Source organism: Pipistrellus kuhlii, unplaced genomic scaffold, assembly GCF_014108245.1.
Source record: "Pipistrellus kuhlii isolate mPipKuh1 unplaced genomic scaffold, mPipKuh1.p scaffold_m20_p_1, whole genome shotgun sequence".
NCBI classification, from domain to species: domain Eukaryota; kingdom Metazoa; phylum Chordata; class Mammalia; order Chiroptera; family Vespertilionidae; genus Pipistrellus; species Pipistrellus kuhlii.
The window spans coordinates 33,271,301-33,293,898 of record NW_023425404.1 but is presented as its reverse complement, the minus strand read 5'-3'; the positions used below and the strand labels follow the sequence as shown (position 1 = coordinate 33,293,898).

At 35.6% G+C, this 22,598-nt stretch overlaps 1 protein-coding gene across 16 annotated transcripts in view; it reads right to left on the bottom strand.

The window, feature by feature from the left end:
* Nucleotides 1-2,435: 2,435 nt before the first annotated feature.
* DENND4A (DENN domain containing 4A) overlaps nucleotides 2,436-22,598 on the bottom strand; it is a 92,722-nt gene continuing 72,559 nt past the window's right edge. For 9 of the 16 annotated variants that reach the window (XM_045581414.1, XM_045581416.1, XM_045581412.1 and 6 more), the window contains 11 exons: nucleotides 16,435-16,624; nucleotides 12,654-12,748; nucleotides 11,332-11,525; nucleotides 11,098-11,241; nucleotides 9,881-10,079; nucleotides 8,956-9,210; nucleotides 7,876-7,993; nucleotides 7,734-7,760; nucleotides 7,054-7,216; nucleotides 6,843-6,907; nucleotides 2,436-5,058 (listed from right to left, as the gene is read on the bottom strand). In XM_045581414.1, coding sequence (XP_045437370.1) covers nucleotides 4,922-5,058; nucleotides 6,843-6,907; nucleotides 7,054-7,216; nucleotides 7,734-7,760; nucleotides 7,876-7,993; nucleotides 8,956-9,210; nucleotides 9,881-10,079; nucleotides 11,098-11,241; nucleotides 11,332-11,525; nucleotides 12,654-12,748; nucleotides 16,435-16,624 — 1,587 coding nt within the window. In that variant the 3' untranslated portion in view covers nucleotides 2,436-4,921. The remainder of the gene's footprint in view (nucleotides 5,059-6,842; nucleotides 6,908-7,053; nucleotides 7,217-7,733; nucleotides 7,761-7,875; nucleotides 7,994-8,955; nucleotides 9,211-9,880; nucleotides 10,080-11,097; nucleotides 11,242-11,331; nucleotides 11,526-12,653; nucleotides 12,749-16,434; nucleotides 16,625-22,598) is intronic. The other 7 variants (XM_045581429.1, XM_045581432.1, XM_045581439.1 and 4 more) reach the window with 4 other exon arrangements.

Genomic DNA, 22,598 nt, shown 5'->3' with positions numbered 1-22,598 from the left:
ATAACACTGTCTATACCATAATGATCATTTTGTTTAAAGACTAGTGGCCTGGTGCACAAAATTTGTGTACATTAAAAGGGAATTAATTAGAGGAGATATTTTAATATTGCTATTTGCCCTTTCTTTATAATAGAAGGGTCAGAGATGAAAGAAAATTAGTAAAATGCATATGAAAATCTTCCTCCTGTCAGAGTCTGGGGCATGCTGCGGGACCCAGAGTCAAGTCCCTGCCCACCTACGTGCATCTCGAAATTGCACAAGACCCAGACCCAGCTGCCCCATCAAGCCCCACCAGGTGGGGGATGGGGTACAGCCTCAGGTCTCCTGGCCTGGCGCCAGGCAGGGGGGCACAACCTCAGGTTCCCCAGCCTAGTGCTGGGTGGGGGTGGGGGGGTGCAGCCTCAGGTCCCCCATCAAGCCTGCTTTGGGGGGGGGGGCACAGTCTCAGGTCCTCCAGCATATCCTCAGGTCCCCTGGCCTGGCACTGGGGTGAGGAGCGCACCTTGAGGTCCCGTCAAGCCCTACTGGGTGGGGTGGTGGTGGGGGACACAGCCTCAGGTCCTCCCTCCCCAGCCGGGCGCTACACAGCCTCAGGTCCCTGCTGATTGCTCGTTACAAGAACCCCGCCATCCACTGTGGGCACAGCCATCTTGTTACGGGAACCCTGCCTCTGCTGTGGGCACAGCCATCTCATGACAGCGTGAGGGTTAATTGCATATCATCTCTTTATGATATAGGATTGAATACCAAAGGCAGCCAAAATTGGAATGTAATATTCTGAGAAAAGCCTGGTAGATACAAATGAAGAACTGGTCGACCTTATATGTCAAAGAATACCCTTGGTTCTGACCCTGTTTTTGTGGGCAGGCCCTGCTGCAGGTGGGACTGGTCTCTGTAAAAGGTTCATGGAAAGAGCTCATGATCAGGCTGTCTACCCCTGGGGGAGGGGAGTCACTAGAACCAGCAGGTCCCCCTGGCTTAAGGCTGCCCACACACCCAAGGCACTGCTTCTGCTCTTCAGGCCCCTCCCTGTGATGAGCAGGTAAAACCTGGAGAATTTCATTTAAAGAAAATTCCATCAGTTGCTCCATTGGTCTATCACAGTTCTATGTTTAAAAAGAAAACCATTAAATACAAAAGGAGGGAGCCATCCAAATGAACAGCAACCGTGAAAAGGGCCACGTAACTTTGTCAGATGAGTTTGTTACCATCTCAGAGAATAAGCCCACACACACAGATTTTTTGAATCAGAGTCAGAAATGCCTGTGTGAATCTGTACAGTTAATTTTGTTAACAAGAAAAATTAAGCCAGCAAATGTACTGTGAGGCCAGAGGAAGAGGGTAATATGAAGGTATTGAAAAGAAGAGACCAAGGACTGAGGACATGGAGGTAAACTGGTATGCAGCTGCTACCGAATTCAATTCTGAAGTGAAACTCAGCCTTGGGTCTAAACAGAAAGGGCAGAGAATGCAAACTCGAGCACAAAGGTGGGCCCAGTGCAGTCTGCTCTTCCCTTCCTGCTCTGAGATAAAGTGCCTGAAAGCAGCCTTCAACGTCTAGAGGGGGAATAAAAACAAAGCTGGGCTATCACACTTTACCATACAAATGGGCATTTTCTTACCGTATACTGACAAAGTATTTAGAAAGCCAACATAACAGCCTTCTATGTACAGTAGGCTAATAATTGTTAGTTGCACTAAGATATAGTAATTAACAGCATAAAGTAAATTTAGTATTTATCACCTGAAATGCTGAACCAACATTTTCAGGGATCATTTCTCTACATACAAAAATGGAAAGACATATTAGAAAATCCTATATAATAAAGAGCTAATATGCAAATGATTGTCACACCCGCATGCCCTTGCACCTTTGTGCGGGGGCCCAGGAACCTGCGGGCCAGGGGACCTGAGGCTACACCACGCTCCCCCCAGCACCAGCACTGAGGCTAGGGAACCTGAGGCCGGGCTGGGGAATTTGAAGCTACGCCCCCACCTGGCGGGGCTTGGTGGGGGTGGGGCCAGCCAGATCTGGGTCTCATGCAATTTCGAGACATGCTCGCATGGGCTGGGACTTCACTCTGGGTCCACAGTGCACCCCAGAATTTGACAGGAGGGAGATTTTCATATACATTTTACTAATTTTCTTTAATCTCTGACACTTCTATTATAGAGAAAGGGCAAATAGCAATATTAAAATATTTCCTCTAATTCCCTTTTAATGTGCACAAATTTTGTGCATTGAGCCAATAGTCATATAATAAAACAGGCTGGCGATTTTAGGGTTTTAAAGCAAAAAAACACCCCTCCAATCATAAAAGACAAAATAAGAATATGAACAAGCTGCATAGCTCCCTGACAATAGAATGATAAACTATCTAAATGTGATATAAAATACAAATGTGTGACATTCAAAACACAATTGAAAAAAGTAGTAAAGTTATACCAGGACACAGAATGATTTATTTGCAACTATTAAACATATAAACAAAACTAAGAGTAAGAAAATTAGAGACAGATAATATAGCAAAGGGTATTTCTCTCCAACACAACTGGCCATGATTCTCCAAAATGTATGGTCAACAGAGAAAAAAACTGAAGGAAAGAATGCATAAGGTTATTTTAAAGGATGATCATATTTTAATTTTGTTTTGAGCAGAGTTTACCACTTCCTTTTCATGGTTCAGAGTATTTTTTAAGACTAAATTTGTGTAAATAATATTCCTTGGGGATTTAAAAGTAGGGGAAACAAAACCCAACCAAAAGCAGAAACAAAACTGTGTGTGGGGGGAGGAGATATAAATTACATTCACTTTCCAAGTAAGTTTGACCCATGAGGAATGGGCTTTACTTCACCGTTTTTGGTCAGATTTGAAATTAAAAAAAAACTGTGACTCATACTGTGTTAAAGATAGGTAAACAATAGTGAAAGCTGTTCTTATAAGGGACACAGACCAACCAACAAACAACAAAAGCCAGAAAAGAACCCCAGGATCCAGTCTGGAGGGATGTTTGAGGGCAATGCCGAAAGCCTCACCTATCACACATTTCTCACTAGACAGCTTACAAGTGATTCAGATCAGTGGTCGCCAACAAGTGGTCCGCAGACATGGTGGTCCCTGAGGTCCCAAAGGCTGGCGACTGCTGATTTAGAGATCGTAAGACTCAGAATGTGAAGCTTGGATTTGAATAGTAAAAGACAAAATTGGGAGTGGTATTTACAAAGGAGAGGCAGACACATGTGCATAGCACCAGATTTTTCAAGTAAGCAAAGTTAGCCCCAAACTAACTGAACTAAAATATTACATTTTCAAACTCTTCCCATTATTTTCCAGAGTAGAAGAAAGCTGTGAAATGTTTCAGTGTGGTGATATTCACTAACAGTGTGATCTCAAAAGGTGGTTTTCTGTAGCTGAACTGATTCTAAACCTCACGACTTCATGATATCTCCAGTCCAAATGTCCTGGATGCTACTGGCTTTATACATAAATTGAGACCACCCATTTTTTTCTTTGAAATTGGCTAGAGAATTCCTTCCTTATTGATAATGTATGCAAACATACACACAAATTGAAAATCTATAAGTAATTCTAACAGCCAAAGAATACTTTTGACCAGAATTACCCAAAGAAAGTAAAATTAGAAATGATGATATTAAAAATATATTTTAGAGCCTATTCTTGGTGCTTAAATATTCAATTTATTGTCTGATTTCTGGATTTTAAATTCCATAAACTTCAGATCCTGAAGGCTTATTGAAAAAGCGAATTTCCTCAATATTAGAAATTCTCTCTGACTTTACTTTTAGAGTTATTACTTTCTACTTTTGAAAAAAAAATTGAATATTTATACATGTATATAATGTTAACTGAATACTCCAGTAGACCATATTCCCGAAAAATACAGTACAATTTGCATCATACCCAATATTTTAGATTAATGTTAAAACCTGGAATAGAGTACACTGTCTGACATATTTCCCAACATAAATATTTATGTAGAGTATTAAAATTTAAACTGATATTTGGCTTTGTAAGCTATTTTCCCTGTGGACTGTGTGTATCCATTAGCCATAGAGAAGTTTTGCAGTTGTGGTATGCTGACCTTGACTTTGCAGAAACAGACTTGGAGCCTCTCGGCCCTCCTTCCACAGGGCTCAGTGAGTCCGTCTGGGCGGTGCACGCCCTTGTCATGACTCACGCCCTGCAGTGAGGCGTAGGAGTGCTAACGTGCAATTCCAGGACAACACAGACACTATCACTGACAACTTTTTTTAATCATTCCCCCAAGTCATAAAAAAAATATAGATAGATAGTTATACATATAGAGATCTGCAACTGTACTAGTTACTTCAAATAGCAGACAAGGAAAATAAGCACTTCATTGCTTGCTTTACAAGTTTAAGTTCATTTTAAGCTTGCTATATTAAGTTTAAAAATTAAAAAAATATCAACTTACTATAAACAATTTAAAATATGTATAATACAACTTCATGGTCAAAACATTTGACTAGTCTATGAAAACAGGGAATACTACATTAGTTCAAGTTCCATACATGAGTTTTCAATCTGTCTCTTTCAAGAGAAATCATGAAAAGGCTGTTTTATTTTATGGGAACTAATTTTGTTTAGGGATTTCCTCATCACAAAACTAATTGATTGTTACAGGAAAGGTAAAAAAAAAAAAAAAAAAAAAAAAAGGAAAGGGGAAATAGAGTGGCTCTCTCCCTATTTGTCACTATTCTCTTCTTAAAATATTCTGTACATAAGCTATATGGACATTCTGAACCATTTACAAATCCATTTTCAAAAATTGAAGAAAAAAGTTTAGAGTCTGAAAGTGTTATTTTATACACGGATTATATAATACATATTGAAAGTACACACACACACACACACACACACACACACACACACACATCTTAAAGATAAGGTTCTCCAAAGGTTTTTCGACATTCCATCACTCCTGTACTTGGTGGTCTATCACAGTTGTGTGTACTCTTGACTTGACTAGGTGTGAGACGATCGTATGCCATCTTGTATTCTTTATCAAATACATCTGAAAAAAAATTCACAAAGAAACAAGGCATAAAGAAATTTATCTTAGACTTTGACAACAACCAAGTGTTGTAATACTACAGAACTGCAAAATTAAAGACCAAGAAGGAATCTTGAGGGTTTTTTCTGACAACTGAAGGACCACAGAATTTCAGAGCTGGAAAACGGGGACTTTAGAGTCCACAGCTCTTTAGCTCTTTAGAGTGAGATTACACAGACCAGTGAAATTTAGAGCTTTAAGATACCAACTTTTAAAAATGATTTTCCCAAATTTTAAAATTGAGGTAAATATATATAACATAAAATTTACCATCTTAACCATTTTTAATTTTAATTTTTATTATTTTTATTTATTTTTTATTTTTGGGAGAGGGAGAAGGAGAGGGAAAGAGAGAAGATTAGGAGAGGGGGAAGAGGGAGGAGGAGGGAAACATCCATTTGTTGTTTCACTTATTTATATTGATTCTTATATATGCCTTGACTGGGGATTTAACCTCAACCTTGACGAAATGGGACTCTGCTCTAACCAACTTAGTTACACAGCCAAGGCCACTATCTTAGCCATTTTCAACTATACAGTTCAGTGGTATTGCATACATTCATAATGTGCAACCATTATAATCATCCATCTCCATAACTCTTTTCATCTTATAAAATGCAAACACTACATACATTAAACAATAATTCCCCATTTTCCACTCCTCAAGCTTCTGGCAACTACCATTCTACTTTAGTCTCTGTGAATTTGACTACTGTAAGTACTTTATAAATAGACTCATAATAGAATTTGACTTGTTTTGACTGGCTTATTTTGCTTAACATAATGTCCTCAAAGTTCATCCATGTTGTAGCATATGTCAGAATTTCTTTACTTTTTAAGACTAAATAATATTCCATTGTATGTACAATATATATCACATCTTGTTTATTCACTCATACTTCAATGAACACTTTAGTTGTTTCCATTTTAGCTATTATGAATAATGCTACTATGAGCATGGGTGCACAAATGTCTCCTTAAGACCCTGCTTTCTTTAAAAAATATATTTTTATTGATTTAAGAGAGAAAGGGAGAGGGAGAGAGAAATAGAAACAACAATGAGAGAGAATCATTGATTGGCTGCCTTATGCATGTCCCCCAGTGGGGATCGAGCCTGTAACCCGGGCATGTGCCCTTGACTAGAATCAAACCTGGAACCCTTCAGTCCTCAGGCTGATGCTCTGTCCACTAAGCCAAACCAGCAAGGGCAAAACCCTGCTTTCAATTCTTTTGGGTATATATATCCAGAAGTGGAATTAATGGATCATATGGAAATTCTTTTTTTTTTTTTGAATTTTTTTTTTATTTTTTTACAGAGAGGAAGGGAGAGGGATAGAGAGCTAGAAACTTCGATGAGAGAGAGACATCGATCAGCTGCCTCCTGCACACCCCCTACTGGGGATGTGCCCACAACCATTGTACATGCCCTTGACCAGAATCGAACCTGGGACCCTTCAGTCCGCAGGCAACGATGCTCCATCCACTGAGCCAAACCGGTTTTGGCTGGATCACATGGAAATTCTATTGTTACCTTTATTATTATTATTATTATTATTATTATTATTATTAACATTAGCAAAAAGTCAAAGTATCTCATATAAAAAAATCAAAGAAAAAGTATATTATATGAATATAAATTATTAAAATAATAAAGACTACTAATATAAAAACTATACTATATTGAAAGTATACACACATATTTTATGATATATAAGTATTACATGTTAAGTATTATGCAGAATTACCTATATCAATGTTTTCTCTTCCCAGTGCCACAAGTGAGAGAAATAGTATTTCTCTATATAAACTCCTGGAGGGCAGAATGGAGAAGATATTACTATACATAAAGTTTATTCATTTTCTACAAAAATTTTATGCTAATATAAGCATGAGATATTCTAACAAATTACTAATATGCCTAGAGGAACAATATGTTCATTTAAGATAATGCCTTACCTCTGTCTTTTAAAATGAGGACATTTATTCAGTGTCTCTAAAATCTGACTCATTGGTCCATAGACATCATTCATTTTAATGCTTTTTACCATATTTTTCAATAGTTCTTGACTAAATGAATTATCACCTTTTTGTAATAAATGGACCATTGGATACTTTTGGGCTGTAAAAGAACCAAGAAGCAGTTAAAGGAAAATGTTCTTTGTAGAAAGGAGAATGTAATTAAGCAGCAACTGATAGCTGGCAAAGAAGTTACAAAGCACTAAAAATAAATTAAGGGCAATAGAAATCTTAAAGTGAAGAAAGAAAAAGAAAAAAGAAAATAAAAAAGATAATGATAAAAATAGGCTGAAAGCTTTTTTGGCCTCAAAGACAAAACTTAAAACACTGTTTTCCTTAATATAGCTCTTGGGGGAAGTTCTACATCAGCAGCCCAGATGGAAACAGACAAACAAAAATAAATATAAAGAAGAAATTGGGACAAGCAATATGCTAAAAGCAGAACTCTACAAAACATAAACCCTTCAGCACATATACAACACTACTGGAAAACCCCCCCAAAAAACAAAACAAAAAAAAACAACAGCAACAAAAAAAAAACACCTCAAAACATAAAAAATAAAAAAAACCCTTGACCTCCATAGAAGATAAGCACTAAAAGCATTGAACTTAACACTCACTCTCAAACAAAAGAGTACGATTTTGACCTGTAAGACAAAAAGTAGTATAGTAAAATAGAAGTCAGTTACATTAGATTACTATTTAAAGTAAGTAGAGATTACTCTCATATAAAAAGAGCCAGCACTCTATGATCGCACTCACTGTGGGCATTCCAGAGGATGTACAAGGGCTGTCCTGGATCCTGATGTAATTTCATATTGTCCCATAGCATTTGTATTAAAACATATTTACTATCTTCAGACATACAATGGCGGGGAATCTGTGTTGAAAAATAAACATTCATTAATGGTCCTTACATAATGTTTTGTAAATAGCTTATAAATAACCTTATAAATGTTTTTCAGATGTATGTGTGCAAGAGATAAAGAGAAGAGAAAATGACTGGTTTGTATGCATTTTATATTGACTGAAGAAGATGGGCTGAGTTGAGAATCCAATGATCTCTAAAGTAAAGTGATCTCTGCTCTGAAGCAGATTTTACAAAGTCCTGAGACCTGTGAGGAAGGGTGGTATGAAGGGTAACCTCTATCAGCTTATGACTGACGGTCCAAACCAGGCAGCCCCATTCTGCATCAGTCTAAGACCGTAGGCCAGATAACTCTGACTGACTTAACCTTTAGACATTCATTCATCATGCACTGAAAATCCAAAACGTGCGCACAGTCATAGATATAAAGCACAAGAAAGGAGAATACGAGGTTTCTGAACTTAGATGCTGTACAGTTTCGTGGTGGTGAGAGCATATGAAAAATAAGAACAGTTTTATAGAACAGCGTATCAAAACTACAAATGAACATATAACAAAATGACTACCTAAAGCAAAATTCAGAGTAAAGGAATGAAGAGAATGGTAGCACATGACTGCAATATGAATTAGAGAGACCCTCTTTAAAGAAGTGTCAGGCTTGTTTTTGAAGGTCTGAAACGTGAGTGGGGCCAGCTCACAAACTCTTCTCGTAAGAGTCATTTACAGTTAATTCTTGAGGCCATAACTAAAATGCAAACCCATTTTGAATAAATTTCACAAGAAGGCTAACAAACATGACTTAAACTGTAAGAAGAAAAATTATTTGTAAACACAATTTGATCAATCTTAGTAATCTAATGATTAAGATGGTTATTAAAAATAGCATAAACATTACTTTTTTTGTCTTTAGGAATATGCAAACATTACCATGGTGACAACAGCACTGTCTTTTAGTTAATTTTTTACTCTCATACCTTTGAATACTTGTTACAATGCTCAGAAGAAAGAATTAATCCAGGTAAGTTACTGGGCAGGTTAAGACGTCTAAAATACCACACCAGGTTCCAAAAAACAATTGGATGATGATCCACAAAGTCCGCCACTGTTATTGCATGATCGCCTTCATTCTCCAATAAGCTCTCAAGTTCCTTCCATACCACTAAAGGGCTGAGGTACGGGACAGTGATAGGATCTGGACTTGGGAGGCGCCATTCCAATCCTAAAGAATCCTGTTGAATAAACAAAAACCAAAAACGGTAAATACAAGATTTATGATACGAAGTCATTAAACAATTTCCTGTCAGTGTTTTCCATGTAAGTAGAAAGGTACTATAATTGTATTATGGAATAAGAAACTCTCCTTTACAATAATAAAGTTAAAGGTGGCTCAGTTGGTTGGGGCATCATCTGGTACACCAAAAAGTTGCTATTATAGTTCGATTCCCGGTAGGGGCACATATGGGAGGCAACCGATGAATGTTTCTCTCTTACATTGATGTTTTTCTCTCTCTCTATCCCCTCCTCAGTCTCTAAAATCAATGAATATATCCTCTGATGAGATTTAAAAAAAATTAAAGCTAATAAGGCTGTTTTGGACAAGGTGAACAAAATCATGTAAATGATCAATGTCCAAATTTTTATTTATTTATTTTTAATATATTTTATTGATTTTTCACAGAGAGAAAGAGAGAGGGATAGAGAGTTAGAAACATCGATGAGAGAGAATCATCGATCAGCTGCCTCCTGCACACCCCCCACTGGGGATGTGCCTGCAACCAAGGTACATGCCCTTGACCGGAATCAAACCCGGGACCTTTCAGTCCACAGGCCAACGCTCTGTCCTCTGACCCAAACCGGTTTCGGCAATGTCCAAATTTTTAAAAACCCCCAAATACACACTGTAGCTCCTTGTAAAGCAGCTGGCAGGCTGCCTGTAGGGGTTAGCTCCTTCCCTCCAGAGTCTTCCTTATCCAAGGGGCCGGAAGTGCTGACACTCCTGGCCATTGGAAATACTGGACATTTTGAGATAGCTGTTCTTGATCTATCAGCAGGAATCTGAATACTTCGGGCATATGTATTTTCCAGCCGTTTAGATTTGCTATTGAAAAAAAGCAAAAAAGCATATCACTGTTTAGATTTACTTTATTTCTCTAGAAAGACCATATTCTGCTCTTTAGCATCAGTGCTGGACATAGCAAAGTAAATCCAAGGAACTCAGGCTTCAGCTTGGAAAAAGGAATATATTTTTAAGTAGTCTAGTCATGTTAAATTTCCTTTTTATCCAGTGCATTTTAAATATTCAAGAGCCATTTAATTATTCAGAAACAGTTAGTGGACAACTTTTATACAGCAGGAACTACAGCAGGCCCAGATAATATAAAGCAGAGAAAACAGGCATCTATTCTTTCAGCTTGTGGGAAGGGAGATTCCCACCTATTCATAAGCTAGTGGCAGTCAATGCAAGGGCTACAACAGACCTGTGATGAAAAATAGTGCACATACAGATTTGCGATTTCGCTGCCTAAGTGTTTAGGATTAAGCAGAGCATACCAGCCTGCTGGTACTATGCAGGCATTTTCTTTTGCACATGCGGCTACCAATATGGCTTCATCTGCCAGCTATCTATATTTGGTACTTCTCCAAAATGAATTTTAAGCATAGATTTATATATATTAGGCTTACTGTATATATATCTTAGCTTAATTTTACAGTTCCTTTGTCAGCTCCAAATTTTTTTAGATTATTAAATATTCCTAAGTAGAAGATTAAATATTCCGAAATAGTAGTACTGACTTAATTCCTGAAGAGATAGACATTAGAGAAAGGTGTTCATTATAAACCTCAAGTGTTCTACAAAATTTTTACCTTTAAAATACTAGTAAACATTACATTATATAAATATATAACTAATACCATGAGGATTCATAGAGCATAAACTACACTATTTAAACATTTAGGTTATTAAGATAATTTTAATATTGTTTTGCTTAGAATTTAAGATTATGAGTCTATTATACATATCAAATTAAACCTTAAAATGTTCATCTAATTCTTGTCATTATAAGAAACTTGTATAATACAAATTGTTAACATATAGTTCCACATAATATACTCACCTATTTAAATCAAAATTCCCTTGAACAGAGCTAACAGATGTGTCAAGACCAGAAGCTGATGCTGAAATACAAGACTGCCTTCCCTGACTTGAAAAGGATGTAAAATGTATATTTTCTATAGATGGACTTGACTTCAAAAAGTATCTGCAATGTGAATCAAAGGAGCTTATTGAGAAAGGAGAGATTCTAGGAAATGATTCTTAAACATGAAGGGAAAAAAGCATAAATCATTACCTTCCAGGTCGTCTTAAATCTCTTATCTCGACACTTAAAAAGGGCAAGAAAAGATTGCCACAAAACGGGCATGTAGTATTGAGATTTGAATCATCTGCTGTCCAGCCAGCCATGATTTCTTCATCATGGACAAGGCAATCACAAGTTCTACACCGAGAGCAACTTGAGATGAGAACCTGAGAGAGAAAACGGCACTGTATAAAGTAAGCTGGTTGGTGCATATTATAAATTAAAAACCAGTTCAATTCACAAATATACTGGGAAACTAAAATTCCGAAGGATTCAGAAGTTACAAACAAAATATGAATTACATTCATTGCATTATATATTTATCTTTAACTATTTCAGCTAAATCTATTCCAAAAATTTTGCCTGAAAAGGAAACTTGCATTTAAGCGAGCATTTTAACCATTATAATTACTAAAAAGGCCTGCCATGGAAAAGTAAACCCAAGTATAATTTGTTAATACCCCAAATCAGTATTTGTAATTACACATTATAGATTTGTGCTACTCAAAGTACAGTCACCAAACAAATGTTAGTCCACAAATTCTTACTGGTTTGTAATAAGATAAGTAAAGAAATTGAAGGGATGACTTAGAAACATTTAAAGTAATTTGTCAATGCTGTGACAGCTAAGCGTGTGATCAATGTATTTTGCAAGAGTATCAGCCATTACAAATTGGAGATTTAAAACAACAATAACCCCCTGGTCTGTCACTATATATAGTTGCTGTGGATAAACATAAATACTGTCTTTAAATTAATAAAATGTAGAAATTACTGAAGCCATCAGAAACTTTATAAATTGCAACATCAGTGCTCATCATTTATTTTTCTACTGCATGCAAATTTATTCTCCATTTTATGCAACTGTTTTTGAAAGTAAATTATACCAAAAAATTTGGGAAAAAATTTAAAGGGTAAAAAAGTAACTTTTTTATTGTAAGAAAATGAGATGGAGCAGCACATCCAGCAGATAGCTACATTAAACTGATACAAAAAATGAAAAACATGATGGAAAAAGTTGACACAAATGCCAAAATGGCTCCCTGTTCCTTCATCAAACAAGTGTAGCTTGCTCAGCAAACTTGGTTGTTAAGTGTTTAAGATGTAAAATAAAAATTCAAAGAGAACATACATATAATAAGGGATAAATAGAATACTAGATATTTTAAGTTCATTCAGGTGCAACATACATTTTGAAATTTTCAGATTCTACATATTTACCATTGAATTACTCTATCCAAGATCATCAATACTTAAGAAATGTAAATTTTATAAAGTAGTACATAAAAATGTTCTTTTGATTAAAATTGTACCTCCATTGCATAGTTCTGGAAGATATTTGTATTACTCGTGTTGCAGGAAGATGCCACCTCTGATTTCCCAGGTAAGGCAAACTTTGACAGGGATCCTATCCATTATTAAAAAACAAAGAGCAAAACCATTAAAATTAATGAGAAAGAATATGAGAATCTTTCACTTTCTTAAATTTTCTGATAAAATTCAAACTGTTCTACTGAAAATATTAAAGGTAATTAAAGGAAAAAAACCCACAAATAAATGATGAAAAATATTTTTCAATGCATACGTCTTTGTTTTGAGTGTAAACCTAAGGAAATGTGCCCTCATTCCCGATTCTCACATGCTTGGTGTGTTCATCACTTACTATTAAGCACTTTATTTTATTTTATTTATTTATTTTAAAAAATATATATTTTATTGATTTTTGTACAGAGTGGAAGGGAGAGAGATAGAGAGTTCAAAACATCAATGAGAGAGTGTCATTGATCAGCTGCCACCCCCTACTGGGGATATGCCCGCAACCAAGGTACATGCCCTTGACAGGAATTGAACCCGGGCCCTTCAGTCCCCAAGCCACTGAGCCAAACCCGTCCCGGCACTATTAAGCACTTTATGTGTACAGAGTAGAAGGCATTCTAGCTGTTTATAATTACTATTTTGCTGTTTGTGTTTTCTCGTGTTTAAAGTACAAGAAAATGTTTAGTTCTAAGGTTTAAAAAATATAAAATAGCTAATCTTGTTTCAAATCCTGAAAGACTCTAAAAATTAGGAAAGCGTTTCCAAGTATATTCTTAAGAGCAATGGGATATTAACAAGTACAAAAAGTAAGGGGATTCCTGTGGTCAAATCAATAGTTTACAGTGATTATATCTTGTTGGTAAAAGTAGAGATAATCTATACCTTTTGTTTTTCTCTAGCAGCTGTTAAATTTTAAGAATGAGCACTGGTATTTTAATATATATAAAGGTAAAAAACAAACAAAAAAAGTAACTACTAGTTTACAAGAAATAGAGAGGACAGGAAAACTTGTTAAATACCACCATGGGCATGCAGTCAACACAATCCAGACTAATGACTGGTTACTTCAGCAAATAAGTGATGATGGGGAAGCGGGGAGGAATGACTGCCCCAGAGAGATCATTGGCCCTACGCCTAGCCACACGAGATGTAGAGGCAGAGAGAGACCTGAAGCCTCACATCATTAGGTGCTTAGAGCTGGTGGGAACTGCAGTTCTTTCCTGGATGGCTCCCCAGTAACCTTCCGGAATCCCTCTCTGCTAATGCTAGTTCAGAGTTGCTTTCTAATATTTGCCTTGACTGATTCAATAATTTATGTGGGCACCTTTGTATCTAATGAATCATCAGTAAAGAATATTCATTTGAACAAGTATAAATCAGGTTGTGAGCTAAGTTGTATTTGCTTAGCACATCAAACTACCCATGTTTCCCCAAAAATAAGACATCCTCGGAAAATAAGATCTAGCGCATGGAAAGATAAGACATCCCCTGAAAATAAGACCTAGTGCAACTTTGGGAGAAAAAATTAATATAAAACACTGTCTTATTTTCGGGGAAACAGGGTATTCTGTTATTGTTAAAAAAAACTAAAAAGGAAGGGAGTTAATCACCTGATTTCTTCATGAATATATGACAAAGGGGATAAAAGAAGAGAGGGAACAAAGATAAAAGAAAGTTAATAGACATCAACCGAATGCAATAAGTAGACCTTGTTTGGATCCCAGTGTGAATAAATCACCTAAAAAAGAGCATTATGAGATAATTTTGAAAATTTAAATATTTAATATAAAATATACAATAACTATTGTCATATTAAAAATACAATGGTATTACAATTATGTTTTCAAAAAATGAATGTATCACAAAAGATACATACCATATAAGTCCATAAAATTCTTAAAAATGGCCATGCTAACATATAGTATTAGAAGTTAATGTTTATCTATGAAGGGAGTAGTGACAAGAAATGGGCATGACAGGAAGTTCTGGATACTGTTAATGCTCTGTTTCTTGATCTGAGTGCTGATTACTCAGGTGTCCTCAATTTATAAAATGTTATTTACATACATGGAAGTGTACACATTATATGCATAACACATAAGATAAAAATAAATAACTTTAATAAGTTAAAAATATATAAAATTAATGTTCTTATATTTTAGAGATACATATTTAAGTACTTAAAAATAAAATTATATGTTGTCTGAGATTTAATTTAAAATAATCCAGTGAGGAAGAAAAAATGTTGGCAGTAGAGGGGAGAGAGGAAAAGATAAAACAAGACTTGCCACTTGTATATACTACTGAAATTGGATGAAGGACACATGGTGGGGGATTCATTGTGCTATTACTTCTACTTTGCTGTATGTTTTAAAATTTCCACAATTAAATTTTTTTAAATTAGCAAAGGTACAAATGAAAAAAAAATATGATATTCATCCATTCCTCATATCATATACCAGGATAAATTTCAAATGGATCAAATATCTAAATCAAGGTTCAAATCTATTTTTGTAGAGCCGTAAGAATGGTTTTTACATTTTAAAACATTGTTTAAAAGAATAAGACAAAAATGAACTATGTGGTTTAAAAAAAAAAAAAAAAGATGCTTGGTGCCTACAAAACCTAAAATATTTATGTATGGCAGCCCTTTACAGAAAAATATACTGACTCCAGAAAATGTTACTAAGGAAACCAGAAAAGTATCAGAAGAAAACACTGGAGAACCTGGGGGAGGGGAAGTACTTCCTAATGACTCAACCCATAAGCAAGACGGGGGAAGACTGATAAATTTGATGACATACAATTAAAACCTTACTTGTGACAAACCCCCACCCGCAGACTAGGAAAAGTACTTGCCTTTTACATAAGAGATAAAGGGTTAATTCCTTAATATTATAAGAGTTACTGAAACATTTTAAATAAAGGACCAATAAGTGAAATGTAGGCAAAGAATAGTCCATAGAAAGAAAAATACAAATAGTCCTTAAACATATAAAAAGGTCCTCAATTTAGTTCATAAAAGAAATATAAATGAAAACTAAATTGAAATACATTCCTTAGTTATCAGATGGCAAAAATACAAAAGTTTGCCAACATATTTTGCTAACAAGGCTCTGAGAAAATAGGTATTCTTATATTCCCACTGCCAGAGGGAATGCAAAATGGTGTAGTCCTGAGGAAGGGAACTTGGCAATATCACTTCAAGGAAAAATTTTAAAGTATCTTTCAGAGTCCTGGCAAAAACAATATAATATATATGCATCACAGCAGTTTTTATAATAGTCAAAGGCTGGAAACTTCATAGCCATCAACAGAGTAGTGGTTAAAATAAAATAGGATACACTGACACATGATGACCTATGCAACCATAAAAATGAATGAGGGACAATGTTATATGATGATATGTAATGATCTACTGTTAAGTGGGGGGAAAAAAAAAGGGAATGGGAAGGTAATTCTAGTAGGCTACCTTTTGAATAACAAGACAAGGAAACAATAAGAATACACACACATGCACACATGGGCCTATTATTTTTTAAAAAGCAACAATGGAAGAATAATTAAAATGAATAAAAATGGTTGGTTACCTCTAGTGACAGGGAGAAAACAAATGAAGGGGTTGGGGATGGATACTAGACTTCTCTGGAAATGCCTTGGTTCAATATCGTTTTGACTTTGGAGCCATGCAAATCTTTTACAAAAATAAAACATATAGGGAAATAAAAGTAAAGTACCACCTATCAAATGAATTATGACAACACCGTCTGAACAAACCTTCCTGGGAGGCAGAACTTTCTAGGCTTGTTCTGCTGAAGTCAAAGCTCTTAGTCCTCGTGGTGGCACTGCTCTCCTGGGAGGAAGTAGTTCCTTCCAACTCAGGGCAGGCGTCTTCGTCCGTCAAAGAGGTGGATTCAGAATCTTGGGCTCCCACTGAAGAAAGACTGGTACGATCAGAACTTTGATCCTAAGGACATAATTATAAGCTTACTTTCCTTCATATTTAAAGTGCATTATTTAAAGTCACTTCTAAGGCAGAGGAAGTACTTAATTACTCAAATGATCAGTTAATCAACATTACAAGAAAAAAAACCCTGATTTTACAAGTGCAAACTACTTTGGACCAACATATGCTATAGATTTCCCCCCCTTCTTTATCATTGTTTTAATGCACTTTAAAATGTATCTACATTAGTTAGGAATAAAGAAACAAAAATAGACATTTCTTTGTTTTTCATAAATCACTACTCTCCATATTTGATAAAAATCTCAAAGCATTATTTTACCTTCCCACAAATATACACAAAATTTTTCTGAAACAATGTCAGCAAATTATCATGAGACTAATATAACCACATACACAGCTGTTCTATTGGTTTCCAGGATCAGAACAAAACAAAAGAAGAAAAGATGCTCTGGGTTTCCATTTGTTAATGCTATGATCTCAGAATTATAATCATCTGCCAATAACTTATAGAATCAAATTGATTGTCTACAAATCTGATTCATAAGTTCTGAAGATGTCTTTGTGAAGCTACTGCATGGGATAGGCACTATATATATATGGAAATCATAAAAAGTATTAAATGCCCTTAAATGCCCTGGGCTCAATCTACTGACCTGGTATGTACCTCATTTGGCTCAGTAATAAATTCACCTCCACCAAACCCATATCAAAAGTCACTAAATCTCATATATATATATATATCTATATATATATCTATCTATATCTATATCTATATCTATATCTATATCTATATATGTATATATATAGATATATATAGATATATCACATACTATACATATAGATCTATTTTTAAGACAGCATTTTAAAATTAGATCAAAATAAGTATCTGTTAATAAGATAACCTTGCTGACTTTATAAATCTCTATTTGTTGTTAATTTCTTTGTGAAACTCAGTCCAGGATGATACCTTAGAAATATATTTTATTCTTTAAAATTTATGTTTACATTTTATTCGTTTTCACAATAATCCAAGCTATATTTCTAGTTTTATATTAAGACACACTTCTAGTTTTCACTTTTAAGAACACCAATGTTAATTTTTTTTTCTGGTAATACCATAATCCATAAGAAAATCTGGTAGATACAAATTTTTGTAGGCAGAAAAAATTAATATCTATAATTCTATTGCCCAGATATTACAACTGATTTTTTTCTAGTTGAGTGTGTGTTACTGAGTTGTTATTTATAAAATTATCTGAACATTTTTATGGGCTTTTTGGCTACATTTCATTGTTGTTTTTTTAATCCTCACCCGAGGATATGTTTTTTTCATTGATTATGGAGAGAAAGGGAGAAGGAGTGAAGGGGGGAGAGAATGAGAGAGAAACATTAATGAGAGAAACAATGATCTGCTGCCTCCTGACTGGGGATCGAACTCACAGCCCTTCCATACAAGGGATGAGGCTCCAGGCAACTGAGCCAGCAGCCAGGGCTTACTGTATTTTTCAAGCAGGTGCTCAGGGATTAGCACCTAATCATTTTGATTTACTTAAAGTTAGTAATGTATCACTTTGTATATAATAATATCACTACAGGGGAGTGCAAAAGTAGGTTTACAGTTGTTCCTATGGAAAATACAATAATTAATAAAATAATACAAGAATAAACTTTCATATACTCACAACTGTAAACCTACTTTTGCCTCACTCTGTATAATAAACGTCAGTAGGATGAGTCCCTTTACCATAACAAAACATCACATATATATTTTGAAAAATTCCCAAGAAATAATGTTATAATGTTTGTTTTAGGCAATCATAAGTATTTTAAGAAACTTAAGAGGTAAAGAAATAGTGCTTATATTAACCAGAGGTATCATTTATTTTCAGCCTGAAGAACTTCCTTTAGCACATCTTCTAGAACAGATCTGTTGGCCAAGAATTCTTTTTATTGAAAAATATTTTTATTACACCTTTACTCTGAAGAATATTTCCACTGGATATGAATTCTGGGTGTTGACAGGTTTGTTCTTTCAACACATTAAAGGTGTTGTTCCACTGTATTCTTACCTCCATGGGTGATGAAAAGTACAAGGTTACTTAAATCTTTATTCTTTTGTAGGTAATGTGCCATTTTTCTTTAACTGCTTTTAAGGTATTTTTTATTTTTGTTTTCTTTTTTCAGCAATCACTTTCTTATTAGCAGATGGATAGCTCTGGTTTTGAGTAATTTGCTTATGTGTGTGTGGGTATGGTTTTCTTTGAGTTTATCCTGTCTATAACTCACTGGGTCTCTTGTATCTATCTGTAAATATAAATCTCTTACCAACTTTAGTAAGTTTTAGCCATTATTTCTTCAAATATTTTTTTCTACCACTATTTTTCTCCAATTCTTCTGAGACTCCAAATATATATTATACCTTTTGATATGTCCCCAAAATCTGAAGTTTTATTAATTTTCAAAAAAAATATTTTTCTCCATTCTTTTCTTTTTTATTCTCCCCCTATTCTTCAATTATATAGTTTATAGACTCCTTCCTTTGCCATCTCCATTCTCCTATTGAACCCATCCAATGAATTTCAGAGTATTTTTTATAAATTTTAAAAATGAATTCTATTCCTTCGAAGAATTCATGTGTTTTTCTTTACCTCAGGGAATCTAGTTATAATAGCTGCTTTACAGTTTCTGTCTTATAATTCCAGTATCAGGGCCATCTCAGAATTATCTTTCCCTTTAGAACTGGTCATATTTTCCTTTATATATATCAACTAATTTTGGATTTTATTTTAGACACTGTGAATTTTATGTTAAGTAGTCTGAATGCTGTTATAATCTCTTAGAGAACATTGATACTTTTGTTTTAGCAGGCAGTCAAGTGAGTTATTTCAGATTATGATTTGTGTTTCCATTTTTGAGACTTGTGTGGGCCATCTACAGAATTAGAGAATCCCCTTCTTTTAGATTCCCCTCAAATGTTCTAGCCCAGGGAGGCCCCCTTCCCTGGTTCCTTTGTCCAGAAAATATGATAAGATTCTCTTGAAGTTTTAGCTTCCAAAGTTGCCATGTCACATTCTGATGGGCACCTGCTCTTGAGGCAAATATGAGTAAAAAAAGAAAATGGGAAATTCTTCTCTGTGTGAGTCCCTCCTCATAAACTGCCTGATTTTATTTTTCAGAATCCTTAGTTGTTGTGTTTTTTAAAAAATATATTTTTATTCATTTCAGAGAGGAAGAGAGAAGGAAAGAGAGAGAAGCCTCCACGATTGAGAGAAAATCATGGATCCACTGCCTCCTGCAAGTCCACAACCTGGGCATGTGCCCTTGACCGGAATTGAACCTGGGACCTTTCAGTTTGCAGGCGGACACTCTATCCAGTGAGCCAAACCGGCTAGAGCTTTAGTTAGTTTGTGTATTCTGTGTGGAGTTTTTAGTTGTAATTGATGGGAAGGACAGGTGTTAGTGGCTTTATGTTACCACAGAGGAACTAGAACTCTCATCTTAATTTATAAAGAATAATACTGTTGAATATAGAAAAATAGATTTGCAGTTATTTTCTTTTTGTTTTGTTTTTGGTTAAGCCTCACCAAGGAATATTTTTTCCATTGATTTCTAAAGAGAGTGGGAGGGAGGGAAGGAGGAGCAGAGACAGAGAGAAACATTGATATGAGAGAGACACACTGACTGGATGCCTCGTGCACATGCCCTGACGAGGGCCCCAGAGCAAACTTGCAATCTAGGTCATACCCTTAACTGATAATTGAACCAGAGACCATTGGGTATGCAAGCCAACCACTGAACCACAGCAGCCGAGGGCAGCTGGCAGTCATTTTCTTTCAGCACCTTATTCAGGTAATTTGAGTTCCAGAAGAAGAAAAAAAGAATTGGATACAGGAAAATTTTAAAAGCTAATTGTCAGTAATTTTCCAAAAGAAAACTAAAGATGTCAAGGTACATATTTAAAGTATCTACAAATCTCAAGCAGAATAAAAAAAAAATCATCCTTCAGTTTTGAAATAGATGAAAATGAAACTCAAAGAAAAATCTTAAAAGAGCCAGAGAAAAGAGATATATTAACTTCCAAGGAACAGCAATAAGAAATGGACAGAAGCCCTAACTTGTTTGGCTCAGGGGACAGAGCATCAGCCTGAGGACTGAAAGGTCCCAGGTTCGATTCTGGTCAAGGCATGTACCTTGGTTGCAGGCACATCCCCAATGGGGGGGGTGTGCAGGAGGCAGCTGATCGATGTTCCTCTCCCATTGATGTTTCTAACTCTCTCTCCCTCTCCCTTCCTCTCTGTAAAAAATCAATAAAATATATTAAAAACAAAGGACAGTTGACTTCTGAACAGAAATTATGATGTCATAATATGCTGAAAAGACATCTTTAGAGTGCTGAAAGTGACTGCCAGCTGCCCTCTTCTAGGCTTCAGTGTAGATATTTTCTACTCAATTCTCATCTAGTTTACTAGCCTTTATTTTTTCTGTGTTTTGTCTGCTATTAAATCCAATTACTGCACTCCTTAATTTTTTGTATCATTTCTGGTTCTAAAATTTATATGTGATTCCTTTATATATATATTTTAAAATTGATTTCAGAGGGAGAAAGGGAAAGGGAGAGAGAGAGAAACATCAATGATGAGAGAGAATAATTGATTGCCTGCCTCCTGCATGTCCCTACTGGGTATTGAACCTGCAAACCTTGACTTACTGGGCCATGAGTTGATGCTCAACCACTGAGCCACACTGGCTGGGCTACATTTGATTCTTTTTAATAAATAATTATCTGGTGAAATTTTCCAACTTGGGAGCTATTTTTAAACCTCTTTTCTGTATTTTTTTTAAAACACAATTATTTCAAAGTCTCCTGCTATTCAAATATTTGGATCTCCAACCGAAGGACTTGTATGCATGCATATAAGCAAAACCAATGGATGAAAAACTCTAGGGGGGGGGGGGTGGATTTTTTTACAGAGCGGAAGGGAGAGGGACAGAGAGTTAGAAACATCAATGGGAGGGGGGGGGCAATGGAAAGATATGTACACATATAATACCTTAATTAAAAAATTAAAAAAAACCCTACTCAAATAAAAACAAACAAACAAATATTTGGATCTCCTAAAGATTTATTTTTAATATCTGTTTTTCTTTCGTTTTTTAGTTGTGGTCTTGTCTCTTGGCATAGTTATTTTTAATTGAACGACAGAATATAAAAAAATTGTATGGACTTCAAATGATGTTCTATTTCTCCAGAAAGGGTACACTTTTTCCTCTTTCTAATAAAGGCTGATTATTTTAATCTAACCAAAGACTGAAATGAGTCAAGCCTGGGTTTCAGTTTTGGTCAGGCCCAGTCTACCTCCAGTTTGCCAATGCTCCAAAGGTATAGCTCTACAGGGCTTCCAACTAAGGGCTCAGTGTCTTCACCAGCACCCTCAGCCCCTTGAGCAGCATCAGTTCATGAACTCTAGCTATTACTACTATATTCCCAGTACCATGAAACTTCTTATCTGTCAGAGACTTTCTTTTTTTAGCCTCCTGTCTCATGCAGTTTCAGTGTTTAGAAAATGTCTTGAAGGAAAAAAATTGTGTATTTGAAGACCCTCAGGTCTCCAATTTTGTTTCTCCAGCTATACATAAGATCTTCAAAGCTCTGCTGCCCCCTTCACCTCTCCACAGCCCTCTGATACAGCAAAGCCTGGATTTGCAAACTCTTGCTCTGTGCTCAAAACAAGCAAATGACCTCAGGGAAAAAGTAGCTACGGAACTTCAGCTCACCTCTGCAAGTCTCCTCTCTCTTGTTTTATTTTCTAATTGCTTCAGCAGTTCTCTGATGACTATGAACAGCTATTTTCTATATTTCACCTAGCTTTTTGTTCTTAGAAGGTATGTAGGTATATCACAAGCTACTCCATCCTAATCAGGAAAAGTCCTACGACTGGCTGGTAATTTTTGAAGGTATGCTGGACACTGTCTG